We start from the raw sequence: 27,785 nt of genomic DNA on the forward strand, positions 1-27,785 counted from the left end.
ACACCATATGGTATTCTCGTAACCTAATACTTCTGACTCCACCTTTTTTGCCAACTGACTCTTCTGTTGTCTTGTGAAAATACTGCAGACTCTTTTAACAGTTACTGTGTTCCAAATTACTATTGCTGCTCCATGAAATGCCTTGGATTTGGACTCTGTGAGCTATGCTGTGTAATAACCTACCTAAAAAGTTAGTGGCTTACAACAACAAATATGTTATTTGTTTACAATTCTGTATGTCAGCTATTTGGGCAGGGCTCAACTGGATGGTTCTTCCGTGGATCTTGCTTTGGGTCCTTGGGCAGCCACAGTTATCTGGAGACCTGGCTGGGATTGGATGCTCTGAAATGGCCTCACTTATATGTCTGGAGGTTGGTCCTGGTTGTTGGCTGAACAGTATGCCTCCACTAGGCTAGCACAGGACTCTCCACGTGGGGCAGGTGTTCCAAGAGCAAAGCCCGAATATACAAGTACTTTTCAAGCCCTATTTGCATCTTAGGTTGTTGCTTCCCTGTGGCCAAAGCAAGTCACATACCAGATGTAGAGCCAGTGTGATAGGGGACTATACAGGTCTGTATACAAAGAGGCATACCTCCTTCCTATAACAATCCTACACACGGGCCTTGATGTCTTATCTCCTTAAGAACTTATGGCATATTTGTAGTAAAGAGAAACCTAGAATCAAGTAACTGTTGACCTTCTACAAAGATAAGTATGAGTTCTTTCTAGAAATGGAATCGTATTTTAAATATATTAGAAAGCTTACTGTTAAATGGAGTTCTACCTGAAGTTCTTCTGCAAAGTTTGTTTTGGTTTTAATTTTTTTGTTTTTGCATATGTAGAGTTTTCCATTTGGTTTTACTCTCAATGAGGTATGTCTGTCCAATGCTCTGTTATTGGACTCTGTGAACATGGATTATAGGCTGCTTTTATCCTTTGGAAGGAGGGACTGTCATATAGTGATCAACAACAGGCTCTGTGGACAGACTTCCTGGGCTTGTATCCTGGCTCTGCCACTGGCTGCATGTCCTTGGACTAGTTAGTTACTTAACATCTAGATGCTTTGCTTTCCTCTGCAAAATTGGAACAATAACAGTACCTGCCCTATAGGTGGTTGTTGTGAGGCTCATTCTAAGTTCTACATAAGGGTCACTATTATTGCTATTATTATCCTAGAGAATTGTGTAAGCTTACTTGATCTTACTTGGGCCACATTATGACCAAGACCAGAGTATAGATTTAGAGTGTTTCTTTGACTTTTATAAGTTAATGTTACCTTCATATCATTCCGTGAGTTGAGTACCATTTTTTATGAAAAAACTAAGAGAGTATGAATTTTGGAAATGACATAGATGATCGGTGGTAGGGCTCAGTCTAGAACCCAGGCATGTTGATTCCTACGCCCAGATCCTGAAACCTAAGGGAGGGAAAAATCACTGCATGAGAAGAACTGAGATGCAGAAGGAGTCATCTGCCTGTGTCTGCCCCTGCCCCTCCTATGCCAGTTCTGTTCCCAGCTGTAGATGGAGCTCCTGAAAGGGATTTCAGAGCCCAAACCCAGCATCTGGCAAAAATGTTTCTGTCTACCAATGCCTCACTTGTAGGCTGCATATCTCCTACCTGACCTCCTATCTTTGTTCTGCTGGCCCTTTGTTCCACTTCTGTTCAGCTCTCCGTGTTGGTGTCTCATCCTGGTATACTTTAGAGCCTAGACTTCCCATATTACCTCTTCATCTTTTGGTTCATAGCTTATCTTACTTTTCTTCCTTTGGTTCATTTAGACTGGCCTGGTAGTCACTGGCCTTGGAGTTGACCTTATCTCCCCCAATACTCATATCCTCTCTCTCTTATACACAGATGCCCATGCCATACACACACTATCCTTGACTCTTCTCCCATAGGGTTGGGTACTTGGTAATGGTCTCAGCCATACCGTGTGAATACCCAACCCCCAATAACAAAACAACCAAGATATGCGGAAAGTATAGATACTTTACACAATGAAATGATTCTCCCTTTTGGGATGGGTGGGGGAAGGCTGAGAAGCTGACTTCATTTTACATCACACTTAATTCCTTCCTTTTCTGTCTCCCTGTTTGCTTCAGCAAACGTATGAAGAGACAGTGTGCATTGTAGGACCAACAGGAAGAACAGATAGTGTGACGTGTTGTACAGCTGGGCTGTGGTGAGGAGACCGGTGAGCTGAGCCAGAAGGCCAGACTAGATGCCCCACAGCAATTTACTCTTTTGTTCAGGGAATTCTCTGTGCCTTGTCTGAGGCCTCCGTTTCTCCATCTATAAAACAGGCGATAGACATTTCAGAGGATTATTGACAGATTTAAATGGCATAATGTATCTATGGGACATAGCTTCATTAACAAAGTCTTTACAACTTCTTGGTATCTTTTACTGATGGTGGAAGTCTCAGTGCTTTAAATGAATAAACCCAAATTGGAAGTAACTGAGGTACAGAATACAACTGGATGACAATACCTATGGTCTCCCATGAAAGCCTATAGGATTCCTCATTTTTCAGTATTTTAAATTCTTTTTTTGTATTAGGAATCATGAAATGCAATTTCTTTAGAACCTAGGTTTGAATCTGCACTCTTCCACTTGACTGTGTGACTTTGACACCCCCCCCATTTCCTAAATTATCACTTGGATGTAATATTTCGGATGTGTATGTGAGTCAGAATGAGAATATATTGTGCAGAATGTGTAGTTAGGATTCAGAAATCCTATATTAGGATCAGCACTTGTTGAAACCCTCCCAGGTGTAATAGGCACTCCCCCTTGACCTGGACCTGAGCACAGAGGGAGGATTCATGCCCATTTTCACCTAGGAAACAGCTTCAGACCTGTGCAACTGGACACGACACCAGAAGACTCTGCTCCTCCTTCATGCTCCAAACTTCCAAGGCAAGACGTTGCTTTGATCTTGAGCCTGCTGCAAAAAGTCTCCCTTGGCAAGTGTACCTATGACAGCTGGACTCTGCAATGTCAACTTTCTGTAGACAACACTGAAAAAAATATAAATGTCAAGTACTCTAGAGAAGACTTGATGAGGGAAGCCAGGTGTGTGCTAGAATCCAGCTGCAGAGAGTTGAAACTGTGCCAGATAGCTTCATATTTTAAAAATGGGGGGGGGGGGAGGAGGGAGGAAATGTCATGCTTTGGAGAATCCCTGTAAGTATCTCTACTGCCCTGGTCTTCATTAGTCAGGGACACCAAGTTCCCTCTGCTGATTGCCTCTGGTTAATTTTCTATGCAACTTGACAAAAAAAGAATGTGACAAATTCTATCTCAGAGCTCCCAACCAGGCAAGACAGGGCTGTGTTTGTCCTTGCTGACCCAGGAGACCAAGAAACCAATTAAAACTCTTTCTCGTCTTTTATCCTCCAGTGATGATATCAACATAATGATGAAGTTCTGGTCCAGAGCACCCACAGAGTAGGTACTAGCGGTTCCTGGCTAGTGTGGATTTGGGGGAGACCACCTGACTTAGCCCACACGATTATTTAGCAGGTCTCTGAAAGGGCTGAAAAGGTGGGCTAGCTTTTGCCACACAAAATACCCTAAATGACGCAGGCTCCATTCCTTGGGTTCATTGGCAAAGGATGACTGAAGCTTCTTAAAGCCTGTAGACCCTTTGCCCAAGATATTTCCATGACCAATACATTTGAGTGAGTCCATGTCTCTACAACCTCCTGTTCAGGGGCAGATCCAGATTTTGTTGTGTGTGAAACTTACATAATTTGGTGATACTCTCTTAAAGGCAAAGACTACATAATTATGAATGCAAAATTAGGCTTGAATGTTTATTTGGAATAAAAATATATCAAAGCAAATTAAAGACTTCCAAGTTGACAACACCGATATAAAAATATTTTTAAAAGTAACATTTTTTTTGTGCTGGACATGCCTATATAAAAATATTTTACCTGTTTTTTTCTGCAAATGCTTTTATGACCTTATTATCTAATTATATAAATTATGCACTACACGTACTTCAGTGGAGAGAGACAGTGATCTTAGCTGAGGGCAGTTTCAATCACCTACTTTTGCAAATTTTACAGAAATATATGACCAGGTGACTCTGTTACCCCCTGCTAGGGACCTGTGTAAGCAAGGAGCCCTCACACCCAAGCCTTATTAGCTCTGTGGTAAGTGTACATCTGAAGCCTGCATCCCTGGACAATGCCATGTGACTCTGCTCATCACTGCTCACCCGATGTTGAGAAATAATGGGAATTTCAGTCCAGTTCAGTTGCCCAATGTTTCTTCAACTTAAACGTCTTGCCAGTGTTGAGTTCCATTCCTTCCCATTCCCACCTGCATACAGTAGATGAAAAATAAACAAGGTTTAAGAGGTTCGTCCCTACAAGAGCAGTAGGATTTGGTTGGACCTCTTCATCCACAGTGGAAAGGGCTTCCCCTAGGTTCTCTAGGGGCATTGTCGACATAAATAATTTGAAACACCCAGGTCAGTATATCAGCACCATTTTGGCAGCCTACTCTCTCTCAGTCCCGTGAAGAAATACTGTGCCAGTGAGAGTGATCAGTTTGTCTGGCTGTTCCCCTGGCACGAGGGCCTGGGCCTGAGGCTTCAGGACAGCCTGATAGGCATAAGTCCTACTGCCCCTTGGAATGTGAGGGGTAGAGGGTTGGAGCAAACTCAGTGGTCCATTGTGGTTATTCCCAGACATTATTTGTTTAAGATCTGAAGGATCTTATGTCCATTGTCCTGTCTTGTTGAGGAAATGAGGACAATGCTGGCAAATTGAAGCCCTTGATAGAGGAGCTGCTTTGCTCCTCTTGCACTAGTGTTTTTCTATTTGGCTTGTGCTGTCCCTCTCCTTGTCTCTGTCTCACTCCCACAGTATAGCACTTAGTCTTGCATAGGATGTTTGCAGAACCTGTGTATAAAAAATGCTCAACAGAACTTAGTTTGGAGAATATAAGATTTAAGGAAGATATGGGAGGTTCACCAATCTGAAGGGTCCTCATGTGGAAGAGAAGAATGCCTTGTTCTTTGAGACCCTATGCTGTTAAATTGGGTTGGTGGGAAAAAAAAATTGAGGAAGTTTCAGTCCCAGGGGAAAAGCTCTTTCTTTCTTAGGGTTGTCAGGGATGGAACAAGGTACTTTTTGGTGACCCCCCCTCAGCAGATACCTTAGGGAATGGATTCTGATGTTGTTTGGATTTAGGGTTCTACTGATAAGTTGAAATGAAATCTAAGGAAATGGAGATAACACCCCATGGTGAGATCACATCCTGACAGAGTAAGGACATCCCTTTTCATTGGTTCTACCTTCCTCTCCTAGGCCAAGTGGACCTCACTCTTGGACACTGTACCCTGAGTCTTTGACTCTTAGATGCTGCATTCACCCTTACAGGCTTAGCCCCTGTTTGTGCAAACACCCCATTCCATCTGCTGATATTGGCTGACATCTCTCTTCCATAAGTTTCTGGTAGTCATGACCTCTTTTCATGGCCTGTCTAGTCATCACCTTGCTTAGGCCTCAGTTCTTTTGCATGTAGCTCAAGCCAGGAGTCCACGTGTATTGATGTGACAGCTAGGTTGTCATTAAATCCTTACCCAATACCCGTGATTACCTGAATCTATGAATCTTGACTTATTTGGCTTTGGTGGCGGGGTGGTCTCAGCATTTGTTTTGATGGAACAGTGGATCCCATTGAAGGAGTGGATCATGGCATAATCTCCCTACCATGCCCTTCTTTGGTATTTTCTCTTTCATGCTCTCCTCATAGAATGTTAGTTTCACAACAGATTCTCATCCTCAAATACATTTTGACCTGCCTGGCTTGACTAAATGTCTCCTAACTTACTCCATTTGTCTTTTCCTAGCTTTGTTCTCCTTTTCCCCTAATTCAGTGCTTTATTGCCACCAGTGAGGCTATTGAGCAATGCTTAGCTCTACCCCAGGCTCTCAGATCATAAGAGGAGGCCAGTCCCTGCTTGTATCTATGCCATTCTTGGATGTTTTAATGATAAATTACCCCTTAAATTACTCCTTTATTGGGGACTTTGGAAATAATTTCTTGCTTTCATTACTAGAAAAATAGCTTTATGGATTTACAAATAGCCAAATACTTTACCACGTGGAAACCGCTATATAGGAATGAAAAGCGCGATCAACACTTACGTTCATTTATTCTCTCTCAAGTGATTTGGATTTAGTCTTACCTGCCCAGAGAATAGCTGGGCTGTGTTTCCAGCAGGAGTGAAAAACTAGCCACGCTAGAGACCTCACAGCTCAGTTGATTTCAATCTTCACCCATGTCATCTCCTGGGAGCAGACTGGACTTGTCCGCTGTTGCACTGTGCCTGACAGAGTCTGTGTTCCTTGCTAGGCCTTTTGTCTCTCAGGGCCCAAATCCTTAACCTTAGACACATCACTGACTTGGAGTGTCTGCTTGATCACCTGGCAAAAGTGACACCAGCTTTGGAGTACCTCAGCCTGCTGGGTAACGTGGCATGTCCCAACGAGCTGGTCAGCTTGGAAAAAGATGAGGAAGACTATAAGAGATACAGGTGAGTCTTTAAGGGGTTTGAACATGGTGGGAAAAGGACAAATAGCATCTTTTGAAGGGGATAGCATTATGGGATACATAATAGATGTTTGGTAAGCATCAGTGGACTTCCCATGATAATACTAAACTTTAACTTTTTGATAACCTATAACTATTGTCTCCCTCCATCAAGGTCACAGAAACCAAGAAACATGAAAATCTGCTCGGTGGTCTAGGCCAGGGGTTAACAAACTTTTTTTGTAAATAGCTGGGTAATAAGTATGTTAAAGCTTTGAAGGTCATATGGTTTCTATCACAATGATTCAACTCTGCTGTTGTAGTGAAGAAGTGGCCATAAACAATTTGTAAATGAAGACGCAGGGCTATGTTTCAATAAAACTTTACTTACAAGAACAAGGAGAGGGCCAGTTTTGACCCATGGGCTACATTTTGTTTACCCATGCTCCATGTTATAAGATTTTCCTGTGGTCAGCCTCAGAGTCACCTTTTAGAGAGAGGACACTTCCCATGAAAATGAGGGAGCTTATATGGGATCCCAAGAGGAACTCCCAGCAGGCCCATAACTTTGTTCCATAGAGCTATGCCTCACTGTCCACCAACCACGTGCTTTGATGAGCTCTAAGGAGAAATGCTTGTCCTCCCCCCCTCTCTACTACTAAACCATGTGCTTTGAAATACCTGACCCAAAGTCATCTGTTTTAGGTAGACTCCTTGAGCTTACCAGTTTCACTAGACTCCTTTTATAATTTTCTTCATTTGAGTTGTGTGTCTTCATTCTTGACTGTTGTTTTGCAAATGTTTTTAGATGATCTTTTCATATGTGTAGCCTCTTTCTTCATTATGATACAAGCTCTCAGTAACATCCTCACTGAATCAGTGTGGGCAGGGGAGGGGAAAGAAGGAGGGAAATGTAAGACAGGTAAGGCTGCTAGATAGTAAATTCGGAAGGATTAGGTAAAGAAGATAATGGTTTGAAAGAAACTTGTTCTCTTGGGACTCCTATAAAAATCAGTGGTGATCCATGAAGGAATGAAGTCAGTGGAGTTCATATTGTATAAAGGCAAAGCTGTAGGAGATACTGAAGGCTATTGAACACTGTATATTTTAAAAACATATACACAAAGACACATAAAGCTACAGCAGGAATCTGCTTATATTTCCTTATGGGGAAGCATTGTGTACCTTTAGCCTCATTTTCTAGGTTTCTTGATTAATTTTGTAAGGGGTCTGAGACTATTTTAAATCATCTTAGAATAAAACTCTAACCCTACTTTTTAAGAAATATATTAAGTCTTTCTTCATTATGAAGATTTTCATTTGGATGTGACCCTGCAGATTTGAATGTCAATTCTGTTAGGAGAAATATGATTAATATCCAGCAGGTGAAGAGTTACACATTTCTAAATCAACCTTGTAAGTTGCTTAATCGCTTAGAACTTAATTTGCTTCTTTAACACTCTTATCAACTCTGAAGCCTTTAGGAGCCTGATTTCAGATATGAAGGGGTCTCTTAAAACATATTTTATCTTCTTGCAGTAATTTATAAGATGTGTCTTGGAAGGGTCTAACAAGTCCAAGAAAGTTCTTTTAGTCAACATTTTTAGAAAACCAAGCACGATTTAGGAAATTTTCATTTGACTTTTTTCTTTAGATTTCTGTGTTTAATTCTTTTTTTAAAAAGGATTTATTTGTTTATTTTACCCGAGAGAGAGCACACGCAGCAGGAGGACACACGCAGAAAGAGAGAGAGAATCTCAAGCAGACTCCCTGCTGGAGCCAGCTTGAATATTATTCTTTCTTCTGAGAAGCCGAGTGCTTATAGAGAGATGTATGGCCCTCTGGGTACCTCAAATGCCCACTGCCTATTTGGATTCAGACCCATTTGATGTCAACAAACACAGTCAACAAGCAAGGGATTATCCTTCAGACTCAATCCAAGTGGTGGACATTGGGTCCTGATCCTTCAGGGAGGGCTGGGTTCTAGAGGAGTGATTTATCTCGTGTGCTGGCACTGGCACCCACTCAGCCCGACCTCATTACTCCAGTTCTGTTGGGCTTGAGGGATGGGGGGCTGGGAAGGTAGTTTGTTCATGCACATATGGCAAAGTCGCCATGAGGAACTGGATTCTAAGGGCCACATAACAGCTGAAATCACACCTAGTCAGAATTACCCTAGAAAGTCCATAAATCACCCACAACAATGGCGAGATGCTCACGCTCTGAGAGGAACAGGAAGTAGGGACACTGGAAGGAACATTACAGGTGTGCCCATCCAGTCACACATTCACTGCACGGCACATGATGGTTGAGTGGAATGGTAGGCCTATTCTCTAGCGAGTCAAAATTTTTTTATTCATTTTTATTTTTTTATTTTTTATTTCTGGTTGACAAGCACTCTCACACTTACATTTGGATGAGATAAATGTACATATGATGTAGTTCTGTTCTCTGGTCTGTAAGCAGCCCTGCTTTCTTCATCTTGGAGTTTGTGCTTCATTTGCCCCTGAGAAATTTTAGGGTTTTACAATACGGCTGTTAAATCCAGAGTTCTTGTAGTGTTTGAGTTTCTACCAGGCAATGCAGCCTCCTTCTTTTTTTGCCTTTTGGTAAAATATTTTCCTGCCCCTTCCTCCTACAAAGCATGAGGTCTGCCTTCCTTCTAGCTGTTACCCAGAGCCTAATAGTAGGGCCTCTATGTAAATTTATGTGACATTTTCACTAGAAAATTGCTTAAAAAATGAATGATATTTCTACAGTTTACTGTTTTTCACTTTAAGTACATTTTCTGACAATATGTCTTCTATTAATCATTTAAGCAATAGTAGGAGCCTTAAAGGAGTGTATTCAGAAGCAAGAACCCATGGCTCATTTAGTGCTGTCTGAAAAAATTTCTTATTGATTGGCATCCTCTGTGGTTATGTGATGTAATATTTATAATATGTCACCCAGCCATACATCAAAACAAGTACGTCTGTTTCATTTCTCCGGGAGGTGTTGATTTCAGAGAGGTCAGCCCACTTTTAGGTCACGTTGTGGCCAACCACTGGAGCAGAAGTGGGAAGTGACTAGATTTATGGAGTTATTGGAAATGGCTTCACAGATGCTTCACTTTCTGCTGAGTCCTTCCTCCCATCCCCCAAGGTTACCCCTTCTCCTTCCTTCCTTACCCCCTGTGCAGACAGTTGGATTTTCTTGGCACATATCCCCACCGTAAAACGGGCTCATTAAATCTGTATGTGAGCATGAACATACTACCAAGTTGTTGAGCGGTGCCCTGGTCCTGCTGGGGCAGGAGCAAACCACGCCTGGGGTTTTTTCTTTGCCATTCATCACAGTTCATGGCTGAGAAATGTCCATTGCCTTGTTATTATAGCAGCTTGAACTTGCCCATGCTTTGCTGTGTGTACACACTGTGCCACTATTTTGGGATGAATGTTGAATGGAGGTGAACATGATAACAAGCAGCCTTCAGGATTTGGGAGGGAAGAGAGTGGTGAGGCAGAGCTTGGTTGGCTTGGGAGGCCGCCGTCATACTAGGAAACCACCTGAGGCCTCCTGTGGAATTCAACACCAGCCAAAAAATGAGTCACGTATGGGAAACTTGGGTGCGCGGAGTGGTCTGTTTCTCGTCTTCCTTTGCAGTTCTTTTCTTTCTTCTTCCTGCAGGAAAGACAACGGAGTGAAAGTCAACAGTACGCAAGAGCTAGGCCTGGCTTCTCAACTGCAGGATTTGGTCTCATGGTCTCTTGGCTCTACCTCTGTCACCAAACCCTCCTGCCATTCCTTCATTCCCTCCTGCCACTCCAATCTCTGCTTGGCCTCTCCTTCCTCCTGCTTCCTCAGTAGGCCCCTCTGTATTTCTCACAACTTTAAATTATTTAAAACGTGACACCCTTCCTTTGTTCCCTCACAGAGAGCAGCCCGGGGCCTGCCCAGTGTCTGTAGCACTCAGCCAAAGGGAAGGAGGGAGGGACCCTCCGCAGTCTGTTGGCTGTCCCGGGCTGCCACCATTTCCCAGCCGAATAGGAGCTGTTAAACTTGTGGCTTACATAACCCAGCTAGCATTCTCCAGCTAATCTACAATCTGGGCTTTGAAGATCACAAGAAAGCAAAGGTCACGACCCAGAGATCAAAGTGACAGAAGCCCACAGAGTAATTGCTGGTTACCCTCTGTAGAGGGCCTTGCTCTGTCCTGTGGGTGTATTGTTTGCACGGAGACTTCAAACATGCTGCCGGTGAACTGTGAGGAAAATCAGCTGGCCTTTGCCAGTTGTCAGGCATTCATTAATGCTGTAGGTGAGCTCACCTCGGCTCATTAGAGTGAGATCATTGTCATCTCTCTGAGCATCTGGAGTTATTCCACTCACAGTGTTTGTTCATTACTCTTTGGTCTTTATTGACTTTTTCTCACAGTCCTCTTTTACCTGGAGGTGTGAGGGGGTGGTTATATAAGGAAATTGGAGTAATAAGAAAGGAGGCTATGGATGTGTTTATTGGAAATTAACTTGGAGGCACACAGAATTCAAGCAGGCTGAAGCTTAAGAGAGGCTGAGGCGTCATCTAGCCCGTTCTCCTCATTATGCAGATGGAGACACCGAAGCTCAGGAAGGTGGCCTGAACCAAGATCACACAAGCTAAATAAACCCAGAGTCTGGACCCTTTCCTCTACCCGGTCAGTCTCCACGCTTTTTGTTGTGAAGACCTCTCCTCTGTTTCATCTTCTCCCCCTTTCGTCTCTTTAATAAGCTTGGGTTTCTTTACTGAGCTACATCTCAGCCATTGCTAACTTTTGACAATTAGTCAGACGCATTTAGCGGTTGATGAGTGCTTTTGATTAGCATGAGGTAACCAGTGTTACCAAACGGGGTTGAGGTAATGCAGGGAAAAGCAGAGCAGCTTGATATTTTGTTGGCGTGCTCACTCCATCCTGTTAGGCTTTGTGGATGATTGAGAACAGTTCCTGGGTGACCCGTTGCTGACTTCAGAGGCCCCCAGTGGATCATCAGTAGCTTGCACCATGTCTCCCCACCAACCCCCACGCCCGGGGGCAGTAAGGCGGCAAGAGATCATGGGAAGGATGGGCATTCCATGTTGCCATAAATGGAAAGAGGTAGGGAAAACCTCCAGGGGACCCTGCATTCTGATTCCCTTAGGATCTGGAAACTTGGTATTTCTTTAGTAGAGTCTCAGAGGAAGAAACATGGTAGCCAACCGCAGGAGCAGACACTGGGGAGCCGTCTTGGTGTTTCTGGGATTGTGTGGTGTTCCCCGGGAAGCAGCCAGCACCCCCTGGGGTAGCAGTTTGAGCAGGAGGGAAGAGTGTCCTCCTCTCCCTTTGAAGTCTAGATGAAAAATGCCAGAGCTTTGGGATTTGGGCAGAGAAAATTGATTTGGGAGCAAAAACAAACAGAAAAGGCCCTCTGCTCTTCCTTTTCTCCCCCTGCCAGTGTGTAGGTGTCTCCTCAGAGGCGTCCTTTAAGAAAAGGGAGCACACCGTAGGAAAAGAGAGAGAACCTGCAGGGCTCTGTGTGCGGGTCGCACTTTTAGAGAATCTGCTTTTAGACAGAAACGAATGATGAGCCTTCGCACACGTTCCCAGCATCCCAGATTTCTTCTAGATGACCTCACCTTCCCCATCGCAGCCAGAGCGCCCCTGACTTCCAGCGCCCAGCCCCAGGGCTTTGGCCCAGCCACCTTGGGAAGGTCAGGAAAGTTAGAGTCACCCTCAGGAGCTAGGGACGTGAGACTCAGAACTTAGACCGATCTCTTTTCATTAAGCAGGGCCCTGGCTTAACAAGCGGTTTTATAAATCTGAAGCTGTCTCCGGGTGTCGTAGGATTTATGGACGGGGGTTTCTGCCATAAAGTGGTTTATGATGGCTGCCTTCTGTGTTATTAGTAGCTGTCTCTTCCTTCAACCATTGCTGTTTGATAATAGCCTTAAAACACCCAGAATTACTTACCTGCAAGCCCCATTCCCGATAGCCCCTGTTGACAGTCTGAATAAGTTTACTGCCCTTTTGTTGTACTTTACCTTCAAAACAAACTGATTGAACCATCAATAGCTCGTGGAAGCTGACAGAGGCATGTCATCTGGACTAGCCCTTGTGATTGCAGGTTATCTGGGGGAGTTAGCCTTCTCGCATTGTTAACTGAAGTGTTTTATGTACTATGCAACTTTAGGATACGGCTGTGATAACCCCAGTAACTAAGTAATACATCACGGTAAAGAGATTTTGGTGCAACAAATAACCCTGGATTAAATTTACAAGGGTTGAATTGATATTGTAAAGGCCTTCATTCTGTGGCTCCGGGAATCCTCGGTTGTATTTTTATGGCAAACTTGTATTATACCCGGGATGGAAGCTGCAGCTTTTGACACCCTGACACGACCTAGAACAAAGGGAAATAGATCTCCCAAGCCCGGGATGGGACAGGCGGGCAGAGAGCCCACTGACTTATCACTTGGCAGGGGTGTTTGGAGCTAGTTGCAAACCGCCAAGGGGCAGAGAGATGTGTTGGAGGTGGCCGCCCTCCACGCCCTCTGTACCAGATATGGTGCATGGCAGACTGGCAGCAGAATCGGGAGGGAGATTCCCTATCACGTCACCAACCTCGTAATTTCAAAGCTGTTATTCCTCGTGGTGTTAATTTTATTTGGACAGAGGCTTGCAGCAGGACCAGTGGCATCAGCCTCGCCGCCCCTGCCTGGGAACTTGCTAGAAATGTGTATTCCAGGCCCTACGGCAGATGTAGGGAATCAGAAATTCTGGGGGTGAGGTCCTGTGATCTGTGTTTCAGCAAGCCAGATTCGAGGGGTTGCCGATGCCCTCTTAAGTTTGAGAATGTCTGTGCTGGACTCTAAGCTCCTTGAGAGCAGGGACCTCGTCTGTTTTGCGAATCACCTTATTCTTTGCACCTGGCACAGTTTGTGACGGGTGGTAGCAGCTCAGCAATTACTGGTTGTGTGAGTGCACGTATGAAGACATCTCTGGGTGGGGATCTTTGGACCTGGGCTGAGTCTCAGGCTGAGTTATCTGGGCCAGGCCTTCCTGGTGTCCCTCACACCTCTCCAGGCATCAACCACCTAGAAGCCCCAGACTGGCCGTGAGGATGGGAGCCAAGTCAGCCCTAGTTTCAGGGATGAGTGGCAGCCTATTTCATGGGCTGTTTCTTCGATTGTATAAGAAGAGTGCTCTGAAAACAGCAGCTCTTTGTCATCTAACATTTTTAACTAGCTTAAAAGCCAGCACCTCTCTCTCTCTCTCTCCTTTGATTTCAGGGCTGTGATCCAAAGTGGGGCAAAATGACAACGTGCTGTCTGTTGTCATCATGGTTCCTGCCAGCCCCGTGAAGACATCTTTCATTCCATCATTAAACATTGGCTGATTTTCTAATACTGATGTTTTCTTCACCTGAATATTCATCTTTTCCCACCCTACACTTAGTGGGTGTCTTTACTCCTCTGAGCGTCACTCCTGACATATTGTTTCCGTCTGTACATGTCTTTATTTGAAAGAATCTGTTGTCATCAAGACTTTGCTGCTATAAGCAGAAGATGGAAGTTTTCTCTGACACTGACTGAGGCCAGTGGGAGTTCTACTGGAGGAGAGAAGTTCATCTGAGGCTTTTTGGAAACTTTCTGATTTTGGAGGAGGCTAGAGGGTATTTGGAAAGGGAAGGGAGAGGTTCAGGGAGAAGTTGGAAAGAAAAGAATAGATTGAGACTAGGGAGGAAGTGGACAGTCCAATTTCTGGGACCTCAGATGTTGGGGTGGCCATTTCTGGGGAAGAAATCTGTACCTCAAAAATAACTCAAGAGTCTTGTCACTTGAAGGAGTACTTTGACGGGAAGCCACTAAGCTGTTTTCTCTGGTATTTCAGCAGTCATCCAGATCTTTGGGCAAGTATATGGAGGCCACCTGGTGACGTGAGACCTCTAATGAATGTGGGAGCTGGTCTCCGGTGCCCAAGGCTCCTGTGAGGAGGGGGGCATGCTACATACTCTAGGTCACATTTGCACTGAGAAAAAGCTCGGTGCCCAGGGTTGACTTAGGGTTTGGTTCTTTGAAGATCATCACTTGAGATTTCCTGTTTCTCCTCTTTTTCCTCTAGCCATGAGCTTTCAGTCATCCAGTGTGTGATGTTTGGTCCCTTTCTCTGTGCTCCCAGAATTGCTTTGCGCATAACTCCAATCTCAGCACTTAGCTGTGTGAATGTCAATACTGTGTCTATTTGAGTCTATCTTCCCCATTACACCGAGAACCCCTGTAAGAGCAGGAATTGTGTTGTAATCACCTCTCTATACCTGGAGCCTGGTACAAGGCAGGTGCTCAAGAAATATTCGTATAACTGAAATAAACTTTATTGAGTCTAGTCTAATGCTACTTCTTGAGAGAGTATGAGGATGAGAAAAAAAAATGTCCTTGCCTTTAAGAAGCTTACAGGTGAGGACATCAACTGAACACCAGTAAAATGAATAAAAAACGTAAAAAAAACAACCAAGCGTTAGGTGGTATGGTGCTCCCGGTATATCCCGGGAGTACAGAGAAGGAAGAAAACAGTGTGGTCTGGAGATGCAGGAGAAAAGTTCATGTGGGTTGGGATTTGAAAGATGAGTAAACACTGAGGAGGCTGAGTATAGGAAGGAAACGCCAGATTCCAATGAAGACAATCTACTGCTCTTGACATTGGGTACTTACCTCTTCTTCCTAAGTGGGACAGGGTCTAAACAATTGTTCCTTTAAGTGACCAAGTATGGGGGCTCGACAGAAATCATCTGGGTTGATAACTGTCCCTGAGGAAGCAGAAGAATAGGCAGGTGTCTATGCCTTTTATATATTTATTTATATGTTTATATATCTATCCCGTGGCCACGTGGATCTTCTCATCAATTCCAAATATACCTGCCTAATATTTTCTCACACAAGTAGCCATTAACTTATCCTTGGAGGCCATGATGGACACCAAAGACTCTTTCTGGGGGGAATTTGCATTAGTATTTATTGGGCTATTAAATTAATATCTCCTGGAGGGACACCTGGGTGGCTCAGCAGTTGAGCGTCTGTCTTTGGCTCAGGGTGTGATCCCGGGGTTCTGGGATTGAGTTCTGCTTTAGGATCCCTGTGAGGAGCCTGCTTCTCCCTCTGCCTGTGTCTCTGCCTCTCTTTCTCTCTCATGAATAAATAAATAAAATATTTTTTAAAATCCTCTAGAATCTTATTCTTCTTGTTTTACCTTGGTAAAGATAATCGTCATCATGCCAGTGTGGAAGTAACTCAGGGATGGTCCCTGTTTGATTCTTCAAGGAAGCATTTCTCAGCTATGTGTGCTCCTAGCTTCTATCCTGAAGTCATCCATGTTATCACAACCTGTGTTCTAGTTATTGTCCTGGATGGCCAATGTCTCCCGTCTTAGTTTCAAACTGAAGATTTGTTTTGTTTTAAAGATTTATTTTCAAGTAATCTCTATCCCCATTGTGGGGCTTGAACTTACAGCCTCAAAATCAAGAGTCACATGCTCTACCGACTGAGTCAGCTAGGCATCCCAAAGATTGCTTTTATCTCAGAAATGAGAGTTATGACCCACAGGAAGGCAGTGACACAAATGGTACAACTAGGTTGTAGATTAGTTTCTCTGAGAACTTTCTGCATGGCAAAGAAGCTGGGCCCATTTCCAGAATGGAAGGGCAGGGGAATACAGGATCCTCCTGGCTCATCCAGGTGTGTGTGTGTGTGTGTGTGTGTGTGTGTGTGTGTGTGTGTCTATATTTGAATCAAGAGCAATCGTTAGTGTATATTTTTGAGGTTTAGTTGTGTGTGTGAAATATAATTATTTGGATTTCTGCAAAGAGTGATTGTTCATTCTTTGTGAAAGAGAAGCGGCAACCAAGATCTAAACTTCTGAAGACCTAATGATGTAGATCCCTTAGCATGAGACAAATTGCATGGATCTTTGAGGCCATTGCCTACCCTCCTGAGTTGTCTCTGTTTTCTTTCAGATGCTTTGTTCTGCACAAGCTGCCCAATTTGAAGTTTCTGGATGCCCGGAAAGTAACCAGACAAGAACGAGAGGAAGCTTTGGTCAGAGGGTCATTCATGAAGGTGGTGAAGCCCAAGGTAAGCTGCCAACTTTCTGGTCTTCACCAGGGATTTATGTCTTGCCCTACTGGTTATTCTTTGAGCACAGAGGACCTTTTTCTGTGTTTGGAATGCAGGAGAGATCTCCAACCAGGGTTTTATCCGTGGATATGCTGTTGGCCTAGCAAGACGTAGGACTGGGAATAAATTGGATCTTCCTGCGATCTATCTAAGGGGACCTCATTTGGAAGGTGATTTCACCCAGGTGGCTCTTTTACCAATAAAGCAGCACCATATACAGCCCAGTGGTGACATTCTGGGGGGAAGATTTCAAAGTGCCTTCTTGAAGATGTTTCATTTACAAGGTGGGGTCTCTACAGGTCTGTTGCTGAGAAAGGAAAAAGAAGAAAGCCTGGGGCATTTCCTTTTCCTCAGGAGGGTAGGACTATTCTAGTAACCCAGAAGGAGCTCTTCTTTCTTGGGGCCGTAGTGGAGGTAGGGGAGAGTGATTTTCTTCTGTTCACAGGTATGAAGGCTCAACAGGTCTTGGAGATATAATTAGTGGGAAAGGCCTTTTCTTCCCCCCTGACAATGTGACCTGGGACTAGCGTATCCTCTCTAGATGCAGCTCTCCAGAGCTCTTAGGAATAGTTTTACTGCCCTTTCCTTTATCAACTGAGTCTGCATTGAGCCCATGGAAGTGCATATGGTGCCATCTTCATGACAGTATTGATAAGGCAGGAGATATATGGCTTTGAGTCTTGGATTCAGAGTCAAGGAAATGTTTAAGGATGTGGAAAGTCATCTCTTTGGGAGGAGTTGGGATCCTTCTGTGAAGCCCAGGGCTGGGGAATGGACCAGATGACCCCTGATGACCCCTTTCAAGGTCCATCACTGCCCCAGAGCCCAATGGAGCTACCTAGGGCCCCCTTTCCTGTGGGACCCTAGCTTGTGTGTTGAAAACATTGGCCCAGAAATCCTGGAGGTCTAGTTTGTCCTTGCCTATTGACTTAGAGCACCTTGCACATGCATTGGAAATGATTAAGAGGGAAAGAGAAAAAAACAAACAGAACCAAAACAGAAAAACGAAACCTCTTCCATCAAGTTGCTCAGCTGGCAGCAGACCTCGGGCCACTTTCTCTCCCTGAATCCATGAGGTGCAACTTATTTCCCGTTATGCTGAATAAAATTGCTAACAGTTGTGGAAATATATGATACGGAGGGTATAATACTGGCAGATAAATGTATTGTTACCTGTTTCAGCATGTGGGAAATTAATTGAGTGATTCGTTTCATAGCTATTAAAGTGTTAACAGTTTCCCTTATCGAGGCAGAGATTTGATGTATTGCTCATGACTGCCTTTAGTTATTCCAGCTTTTGTAATTTTGTCCAAATGAAATAATTTATTTCTTGGCCTCCTTTTTTTTTTTCAAGTTAAAAGATTCCAGAGGCAGCCAACATCACCAAACAAAGGACAACAAATGAACTGTTTATAATACGTTGGGTTCCTGCCCATTCAACATTTTCTACCCTTAAGTCTGCCTGCACTTTATAGGACAGATCAATATTTCTCTCCTGCTCCCCCTGTTCCTGACAGGGGAAGCTCTGTGTTGTCACAGGAAATCTGAAGGGGCACCAATTATAATACCCATCATGGTTGTGTGGGGTGCTCCATGTGTGCTCACCATGGCCCTCAGGCTCTGTGTGTACAGATCTGGGAGTCCTCAAATCACCCTGAAATATAGGAGGTGATACAGGTGGGATAACTGAGGCCGAGAGGTGTTCATTGGGCAGCCTGGCTAGGAAGAGCTGACACTGGAGCTTTCCTGGTGTGTCTGCCCACAGAGCCACATCGTTCAACTCAGGTCTTACCTCTGGAGCAAGTGAGTCGAACATTTTCCCCCATGCATTTCTCTGTTCGAAATAAAAACCTCATAAGAAGGCCTAAAAGAAGAAAACAGGTAAAAGCTGAATTGCTGTCTTGGAGTAGAGGGGGCAACAGGGACTAAAATCCCCGCTGGCTTTGGAAGCAGGTGGGTATGGCTCCTTAAAATCCAGTAGGAGCCGGCTCTGAGTCATTAACAGCATCAGCAGAAATGCTCTTCAAAGCTCCAAATTACTTTCTAATCAATTATAGAATTAGCTTATGTTTGTGTGATTGACTCCCACGTCTTTGCTAATGGTATTAGGCTTAAAAATACCCATTAATTATTTGAGGAGAGACAGACATAACTCTGACAAAGCATGAGGATCTTCACTCCATAGCTTTCTGGAGTGTCACATGATTTTCAAACTGGAGAGGACTTCAGAAATCACCTGGTCTGGGCTCTCATTTTGTGGGTGAAGGAACCAGGTGGGGATGGAGCTTCCTTCCTACGGCCCCTACAGCCCGGCAGAGGCAGAGCTGGGATCAGAACCCAGGGGCCTGGGCTTCCAGTTGGGTGCCGTATCTATGCCATGATGCTTCAGGTGCACCAGAGGCCTTCCCTGGGTCTTGCTCTCATAGCAAACTGTATGCTTCTCTTGAACGCCAGGCGATTCCCTTCGGCCTGGTTTCAGAGACACGCATTGGTACTTCTCTGGCAGATAGAAAGAGGCCAAATGAGCTTCTTGCTGAATTAGTAAATTGGTGTTCAAAGGGCTGGTTTTCGCCTGCTCACAGTGTGTACAGACATATGTTTGTTCCCGCGCAGGTGTGTATATTCGCTTTCTATCTCTGTGTGTATATACATATGTATGTTTGGGGGGTCTGTGTACACCCGGAGTCGGCTTCTAAGTGGAGAGCAATTTACTCCCCGTGAATTGCCGACGCTGTGCTGAGCACACTTGGTGAAGCCCTATTTTTCATCACAGAATCGGGATCTCAAGTTGGCTTCTGTCCTTTCTCAGGCAGCAGCGGCCTGTTGTGCTTATTCAGCAGAATGCTCTGATGGATGATCAAGGAGGCCGTGATTTGGGGAGCTGTTTTCATTTTATTCCTGACATAAAGTATTTGGGAGAATGGAAAATGCCTCTCCAATCACAGCCCTTGCCTTGGAGGTAGGGAACAGGCGGTCCGGGTGTTCTAGGCTGACGCAAATGCAAAATCATCCAGGAGCTAATAAACCCCCTATGTCACAAAGGTTTGATTTGGTACCCGGCAGGCCCTGGCGCTTGAGTGCGAGTTCGCTCTAGCCTTCTCCCGTGATGACACATGCCCCCTTCATTGCTGCCTTGTGGCTTTTGTTGTTTAAAGGCTGCTTTCTCTCCGAGAGCTCTGATCGTCCTCTAGAAAGACACCATCATTCATTAGGGAAGTGATAGCTAAGGCTCCAATTGACTCCTCCAGACTGGTGTGTTTGTGTCGTTAGCTAAGGAATCTACAACAGCTAGGCTTTGCTCCTTTCCTGGAACTTTAAAGAAAATAGGTATCTTTGCAAATACTGGCCCCTGGAATCATGCCAAGGGCACCAAGCTGGACGCTGAGAAGGCGGAGGCCCCCAAAGAAAGGCTTCTGTGATGGCCAGGCCATGATCCCCTCTCGCCACATCGGGAAACATAAATCAAAAGGGTGCAAGGCCTGTCCAGGGGGGTATGCATGGCAGACATGCCAGCCCTACGCATCAGACAGTTCAAGAACCCAACAGTCAGAATTGCTTAATTATGTCCTGGCTTTGTAATTATTCATCCCTGTTCTGGCAAAGAGTACAGTTGTCATTTCTTTGACATAATTATTTAAAGCTGAGCCCTCTTGTTTACAGGCATGTATATGAAGTTGGCTACCAACTGTGTAATCTTCAGAACCTTATAGAAGCAGTGGGGAGAGCAGCTAGACTGAGAATCACAGCCTGTGTGAGAAAGTGTTTTGACACGTGACTTTTGCTTATAATTGTGGCCATTCTGCTTTAGGTGAGAGAAGGTAACAGGAGTGTTTGTGAGTGTCAGTGTGTCCTTGAAAACATGCAATGTATGCCTTTATGTGGGCATGCCTGGGTTTCCTATCACATGTAGTTTGTGCATTTATGTAGTTTTGTATATTTGTGTGTGTGTGTGTATCTTTGGGATGTTTTTTTTTTCCCCAGTGGGTTGGAGGCTCTGTGTGTGTGTGTGTGTGAGAGAGAGAGAGAGAGAGAAAGAGAGAGACAGAGACAGAAGGAGACAAAAGTAGGTGGTTGAGAAGAGGAGAGAAGGAGGAAGGGAGAGAGAAGGAAATGTTAAAGGAATAAACGTCTGAGTACATGTTCCTTCTGGAAATCTTTTTTATTCTTGACCTTAAAACTGAAAGTCAGAAATTATTTGGATTGTGAGGATCACCTCCTTCCATGGCCACACTACATAGTCCACTCCTCCTGACATGGATATTAGGACCTAACTCCCCAGTTTCCTTTCATTTCTTTCACCTGTGTCTACACAGATGACACACAAAATGGCTCACATTTTGGATTTCACACACACACACACACACACACACACACACACACACGCACACACACACAAAAGGCAACCGAACATAAAGATAGGGAATGGAAGCATCGGGAAGTCAGCTTTTTTTTTGTCAGAATGAAGCAGCTGCTCATCTCCTGAGATGTCAGCTCCATGAGGGTAGGAACTTGCCTGTTTTTATTGCTCCCTTATCCCCAGTGTCTGGTTTATAGCAGAGGCTCAGCCAACACTCGTCAAAAGAATGAGCTGGGAACAACAGAGCATTTTGGTAGATCCATTGTGAAAGGTGGTCCATTTTTTTTTTTTATTGCTTCAATATGGTCCTCTGGAAAAGCAGGAAAGGGACCTCTGCCTTAAAACAATGTAATGACTTGAATCTGTGCGTTGGCAGAAAGGACAGATTCTGGGTTGCATACTTGTTTTTCCAAAGGATTTACTCTGTGATTCTTTATGGTGCCGGGGCCTATGGCCACGCTGATTGCCAGGCCTGGGCTTCTCCATTAGGTAGTCTTGCGGGGGAAGGCACGGGTGTGATCTGAGCTCATGCTCCCTGCCTCCCTGTGCGGCCTTCTCTGAGTCCTGCTCTCAGAATCTACTTGCTCGTTTGAGGGCTTGTGGGAAATAAAAACTAACTTTTCTCAGCAAACACATTGAGGTGCTCCATGAATCTGTGTGTAGCTTAATTGAGATTTTCCTGGGCTTAGCTGCCATTGTATTTTTGGTCTATACCATAAAGGAGCCCTGCTTAGTGGCTTGCTTGGTTTACTTGATTGTTTTATGCCTGGTCCAGTTCTTCCCTACCACCGGGTAGGGCTTTCGTGGCTTCTGCTGGGAGAGTCTAGCTCAGTTGCAGACATGTAGCGAGTTATCAGAAACGACCTCTACGTTGATTGCAAGTACTAACATTTCCTCCATACTCACTGTTTTCAGGAATATATGTTTTATGTAAAGCCAGGGTATGGCTGTAGATAAATATTGTAAACCACCTATTCATGTAGTTAAATAGGTGATAAGTTAATATATATTGAAAGTTTTCTACCATGCCAAACATTCAGAAGAAAACTAAAAAATGTCAGTGTATTTTCTGGATATTTCTAATTACCTGAATATGTTAGTGTTTTATGGCTCCTTTCTGTTTTCATACAGATGTTTCTTGTCTACAGACATATTCAGATTCTATTTTCAGTTATTGTAGAGTAAGTTTTGAAGGGAGGAGAAATTTTAAGTTAATTTATGTTTTGGAGGATGCTTGGGTAATATGTTTAGAAACAACTCCAGAAGCCAAAAATTTGCAGTCTGTTTGTTTTTCATTCTTCTTCCTGATTTCACAGTTTACCACATTTATTTGAGGTGGGGGGAAAGATTTTCTATTTCTCTGTTTTTAGCAGCATGGCATCTTGGGTCTCCAGTAAATGCTTTCAGAGTACTGTTCTTTAGGGGCAATTTTGGTATGTCTCCATTGCCTTGCTTTTGCATAGCCACTGTCTGGAATCAGAGATAGACAGGAAAGTTGTATCTCCTGCCCCCTGGAAGATCCCTATGGATGGAAATTGAAATCCACAGTAGGGAGAAGGAAAGTGAAACAGAACTGTTAGTGTTGAAGGGAACTTCTCAGAGCCTCTCCCAGAAGTCCCTGGGGCCTGGCCAGGTGCTGAGCACAGAGCACATACTGCTCTGCATTAGGCCCAATGCCCCACAAGAGATTGTTGCGTCTCTGTTGGAGCCACTGGCCTTCACTGCATCCCAGGGGTCCAGCTCCACACTCTTCCTCTTTTTGGCCTCCCTCCACCATGCTCACTTTTGTCAACAGATGTTTAGAGAATCATGGATGTAAGTATCACTCTCTATGGAATTGGAACCCTAGGATACTTCGTATAGCTTCTAAAATTGCACAATTGGGACAAGTGTGGTAAATTTCACTGTTTATCTAAAACTGTGTATTTCTTTTTACTTCCCCATCCATCCCACATGATGGTTTGTGAGTGGGAATAAGAGCATGCCAATTCTGGGCCAATGCCTTACCGGGTGTCATGTGTTTCCACTCACTCCTCTTGCATGTCTACCATTTGCTGTGAAGGCAACGTGAAGCACACATTGGACAGACCTGAACCTAACCTGCAGCCTGAAGCAGATCACAGACCCCAGCCAATCACAGACCTCTGCACAAGAGATAAATTCTTATTGTAAGCCACTAGGATTTTGAGTAGTGTTGCTACTCAAAGCCATCCATCCATCCATCCATCCATCCATCCATCCATCCATCCATCATGCCCTTTGGTCCTTCCCTGGTCACTTGAACCAGAGCTCTTAAATAGGACACAACTTTTTAGTTTTTGGCATCACCATGTTGACTTATGTAGGCTCTCTGGATGCTTAAATAATTAGGATTGCAAGGTCAGCCTCAGGGTTGATCAACTGCCCAGTAGTACTTCATTAGATGTGTTGACACTTCCCTGCTGTATGAATAAAAACAGTGCCTAGCATGTATTGTGTCCAGTGTGTACTAGGTATTATATCAGTGACTTGACAATATTATCCTGAATTTCTCCTTGTACTTGAATCTACAAATGAGGAAACTGATGATCAGAGAATTTACACACATCACCTAAAATTACAGAGCAATGTAGAATCAAGTTTTTCCTTGGGTCTGCCTAGGTTCCAAAGCTCACATTCTTTCTCCTATGTATCTTAAAAATTAACATATTTCCCAACATGAAAATAGGATGGGAGGCAAGTGTAAAAAAGTAGGAAGAAGAGGATATGGAATGGAGCCAAAGGTAACTGTGTAATTTCCATTGTGACCTCCTGACTACTCCCCTACCCTGCCCCCAACCCATTTTGTGGAAATGCATGGTCTAGGCAGAGAATTGTCAGAGCTGGGCTGTGGAGAGCTCTGTTTCTTAGGCCAAGTTTGCCATTTAATTGGAGGATGAGAAGGAACCTTGGCAAAGTTTGAAGTGGGAGGAAAGTACAGGTAGGTCTCTTCTGGGAGAGAGTAACAGTGCTCTGTGCACAGCAGATATGTTAGAAATCTGTGAGAGGAAGCCGCTGGCCCAGGGCTTCCCAGCATTCAGGCCACTGTTGGTGCTCAGGTGGGCATAGAGGTCAATGAGCTAGGTGCTGGGATGAGGAGGGAGCTGATGGCTGTCAGAGGCCCAATAATAACTCCCCTGGAAATGGATCCATGGCTTCCTAAAAAGTTCTTTGACATCTCCTTACTCCAAAGACCCTGTTGCTATGGTATAGCTGCTTTGCTTTTTAGGAGTGAATTTAAGGCTTCATAAGTGGGCTGTGAAGAGTCCTTCCTCATGGGATCTCTGGTAATGATTGATAGGGAGCCCTTATAGCTGATTATATCTGTAAACTGTGCATTTGCAGCTTGACATTTTCGTGATCCACTTGAGAAGACAATTCCTGGTATTTTGCTTTTGTAATTTAGACTTTTTTGTTATTTTTAAAAAATAGCTTGAAAGGAAAGAAAAGAGAAAAAGAAAGATGTTACCATAAGAAAGGAGGTTTTCATAGAATAAAGTTGAGGCACTGTACTCATGTTACCTGTGTTTAAAGCTAATGTTACCCTGCGTTCTGTGTGCAGCATCAGGGCTTGGCAAGGAGCTTCTCCCCACGACAGGTGCATTGGCCGGCTTGAACAACATTGAGTCTTAACATGCTTTATTCCACTTGCCCCACCCCCCCACCCACCCGGCACTAATTATTTGTTTTGAGCCTGGTGATTCTAGCCCACTGAAGAGAAGGAGGAGGTTGGAAATACAGAGGCTACTTGTTTAGGAACAGACAAAAAAGGCTAGTGACTGAGATCTGAGTGACAGGACATCAGGAAAGTGTTAGAGACCCTTCCCCTCAGTGAGCCAAGGGCCTTGCTTCCTATCCTTGCAGACTCTGTGGCTTCATGAAGCTCTGCCTTACTTAGAAAGTCCCTTCTGGGACATGGAAACATCAGATGGTGGGGACTGAAGCCCCAGGCAGATAGACATCCTAGAAGGCAGAGAAAGCTGCTCGATGGATGGCCCACTGGGGGAAAATCATGAACATTGTTCTGAAGTTAACTCTGATTTATGTTAATAGTATTTGCAATTCTATGGCTAAGGAAAAAGGATAAAATGACGATGGCATGGTCCTAATTTCTGCTCTTGAGTTCTGGTTATTTCCAAACTGCCTGCAACTAATAGCAGATGTACTAGTTTGCTAGGGCTGCCATAACAAAATACCACAGACTGGGTGGCTTCAACAACAGAAATCCATTTCTCATTCTGGAGGCTCTAAGTCCAAGATCTAGGTGTTGATAGGAATTGATTCCTTCTGAGGCCTCTGTCCTTGGCATGCAGATGGCTGTGGCCTCACATGGTGTTCTTTGTATGTGTGCACATCCCCAACTATCTCTTTGTGTGCCCAGACTTCAGCTTCTTATTAGGACACTAGTCATATTGGATTAGGACCCATCCTAATGGCCTCATTTTAGCTTGTTCGCCTCCTTAAAGGCTCTGTCTGTAAATATAATCACATTCTGAGCTACTGGGAGTTACAGCTTAAACATATCAACTTGCAGGGAGGGCGTATAATCCAGCTCCCAAAAGCAGACAAAAAGAGTGAACTATAAGAAGATAATAAAAGCAAACTCATGTCAGCTGAGTGATGGAAGGGTTGTCTCCAGTATTTAACATTTACTTATTGTTTTAATTGGCCCCTAAAGCCAGAGAAGCAAAGTAGGTAGTGGATAGGCTAAAATAGTGGGGTACTCTTGGGCTGTCCCACTTGAACACAGGTGAGAAAGTCTTCACAAAGTCTGATTGCAATAAAAATACAATCTGTTTGTCTGAATGTGGCTAATCCATACTTTTTGAATATCATCCAGGTGAGAGCCAAGCAGGTATAATAGGTAAGTACCAGTATTGGTATGAGCTCCAGTAACACCTCGTACCTCAACATAGTAGGTTCAAGGAGGAGTCTGATGCTCAGAGGAGAGCTTCTTTGCATTTAAAATAATTACCTTTTTGGGGTGCCTGGGTGGCAGGCTCAGTTAGGTGTCTGACTCTTGATTTTGGCTTGGGTTATGATCTCAGGGTCATGAGATTCAGCCCTGCATCAGGTTCCATGCTCAGCGGCGAGTCCACTTGAGATTCTCTCTCCACCTCCTGCTCATGCTTTCTCTCTCTCTCTCTCAAATAAATACATCTTTAAAAATATTACTTTTTCTCTTAGAAGGTGCCCTTTGCCCTAACAGGCTCCTTGATAAGTAAAAAGAAGCAGTTTCTTGTTGTAAGGAAGGAGAGTTAGGACACATTCCCACTGCACTCTGCCCATTTCTTCAGAGGGCTCATTTCTCCCTGCCCGGACCTCCAGGGCCATCTATGTTTTCAGGTAGCTGCTGGGGCCAGCTTGTGAGTTGGGTACAATTCTGGGGGGAGTGTGTTTTTGCCTCTCCTCGTTTCATCCCCCTGTGGTCTCTGTGGCTTCCTTCTGCCTTCTGGGGCCCACGGACACAGTCTGGCTCCAAGTGCATCCTCCCTGGCCCTCTGACCAGGCAAAGTGGTGTTTCACAAGCATGATAGGGCAGGTCTGCCCTTGGGGTCCCTGAAGGCTGGTGGTACAATTAGCTCTTTTATTTGCTTTTCTGCTCCTTACAGTGGAGTGTCTTAGATTAACAGACAGGGCACCATCAATAATGCACAGATGCTCTGTAATTGGGGCTTCCTTTGATGTTAATTTAGCTAAGTTCAATGCTATTGTCAGTGATAGCAATTACACTCAGCCTTTTCACCAAGGACATTTTAGGATAATTTTATTTTTCATGTGCATTTTAAAATATGGCAGTAAATTCTGAGCTACATTACCTGAATTAGAACTCATTATTTCTTTTCAACAGTGAACTAATGCTCTCTGTCTAGGCTCCAAAGCTGTAATTTTTTTTTTCTTTTTTGAAGTGGGGAATTTTAAGTGGGGCTTTGACTCCATGAAGCTTTTAACTCGTGAGCGAAATTTTGAAGTAAATCACTTGTTTTTTGTTGGCATTTCTTAGTGTCACAGAGGCTATCTGGCTGAATGACCACCCCTGTGCTTTATTTAGCCCATTTTTATTCATTCCTCCCACCACCCCACCTTTACTTCTGTTCTTGACATGATTCAAGGAGTTGCCTCCAGCTGCTTTTTTGGGAAGGTTTAGAATCTGAATTTATTGGCTATTGTATTCCATGGGAAATGTGTGATTCTTACTCTGTTCCTGGGCTCTTGTCAGATTTGCTGTTTGTTTCGAGGCCAGTCCTACTGCACATTTCAGGTGGAGTTTGGGTTAAAAGCCTGAACCTCCGCCTTCTGCTATCTGCTTCTCCCTTGTGAATACAGGCATGCAATGCCTCCTTCCATGTTTGTTGTGAAATTTAAATGAGATAATATGTGTAAGGTGCTAACACCATGTCTGGTATGTAGAAGTAGGAGCAGCTAGTGTTCTTAGCTGTGTAATTTCAAAGTAGCTCCTGTCTGTGTGGCATTGCTGTCATCAGTTTGTGCAGGTGAAAGTGGGGAAGGTAATTCGGGCTTGAGGTGGGGGGATATATGAGCTCAGGCTGCCATAACAAAACACTGTCGATAGAGTGGTTTAAACAACAAAAATGCATTTTTTTTTCTATGGTTCTGGAGGCTGGAAGTCCAGATCGTGGCACCAGCATGATCTAGATCGGGTGAGAGTACTCTTACCAGCTTGCAGATGGGC

The 27,785-nt window shown here is 44.2% G+C and overlaps 1 protein-coding gene and 1 long non-coding RNA gene across 11 annotated transcripts in view; one reads left to right on the plus strand and one right to left on the minus strand.

The window, feature by feature from the left end:
• The window catches only part of LRMDA (leucine rich melanocyte differentiation associated), a 1,020,248-nt gene that overhangs the window by 571,108 nt on the left and 421,355 nt on the right, over positions 1-27,785 (plus strand). For 9 of the 10 annotated variants that reach the window (XM_072823715.1, XM_072823720.1, XM_072823721.1 and 6 more), the window contains 2 exons: positions 6,425-6,559; positions 16,557-16,674. In XM_072823715.1, the coding sequence (XP_072679816.1) occupies positions 6,425-6,559; positions 16,557-16,674 (253 nt within the window). Of the gene's footprint in view, positions 1-6,424; positions 6,560-16,556; positions 16,675-16,772; positions 16,908-27,785 lie in introns of those variants that run through there. The other variant, XM_072823724.1, reaches the window with a different exon arrangement.
• LOC140631524 (uncharacterized) lies at positions 8,936-10,409 on the minus strand. Its single transcript, XR_012029065.1, has 3 exons — positions 10,315-10,409; positions 9,726-10,218; positions 8,936-9,061 (listed from the first exon to the last, which is right to left on the minus strand). It is a non-coding gene; the product is annotated as an uncharacterized lncRNA (long non-coding RNA).

The sequence above is a fragment of the Canis lupus genome, chromosome 4 (assembly GCF_048164855.1).
Source record: "Canis lupus baileyi chromosome 4, mCanLup2.hap1, whole genome shotgun sequence".
NCBI classification, from domain to species: Eukaryota; Metazoa; Chordata; class Mammalia; order Carnivora; family Canidae; genus Canis; species Canis lupus.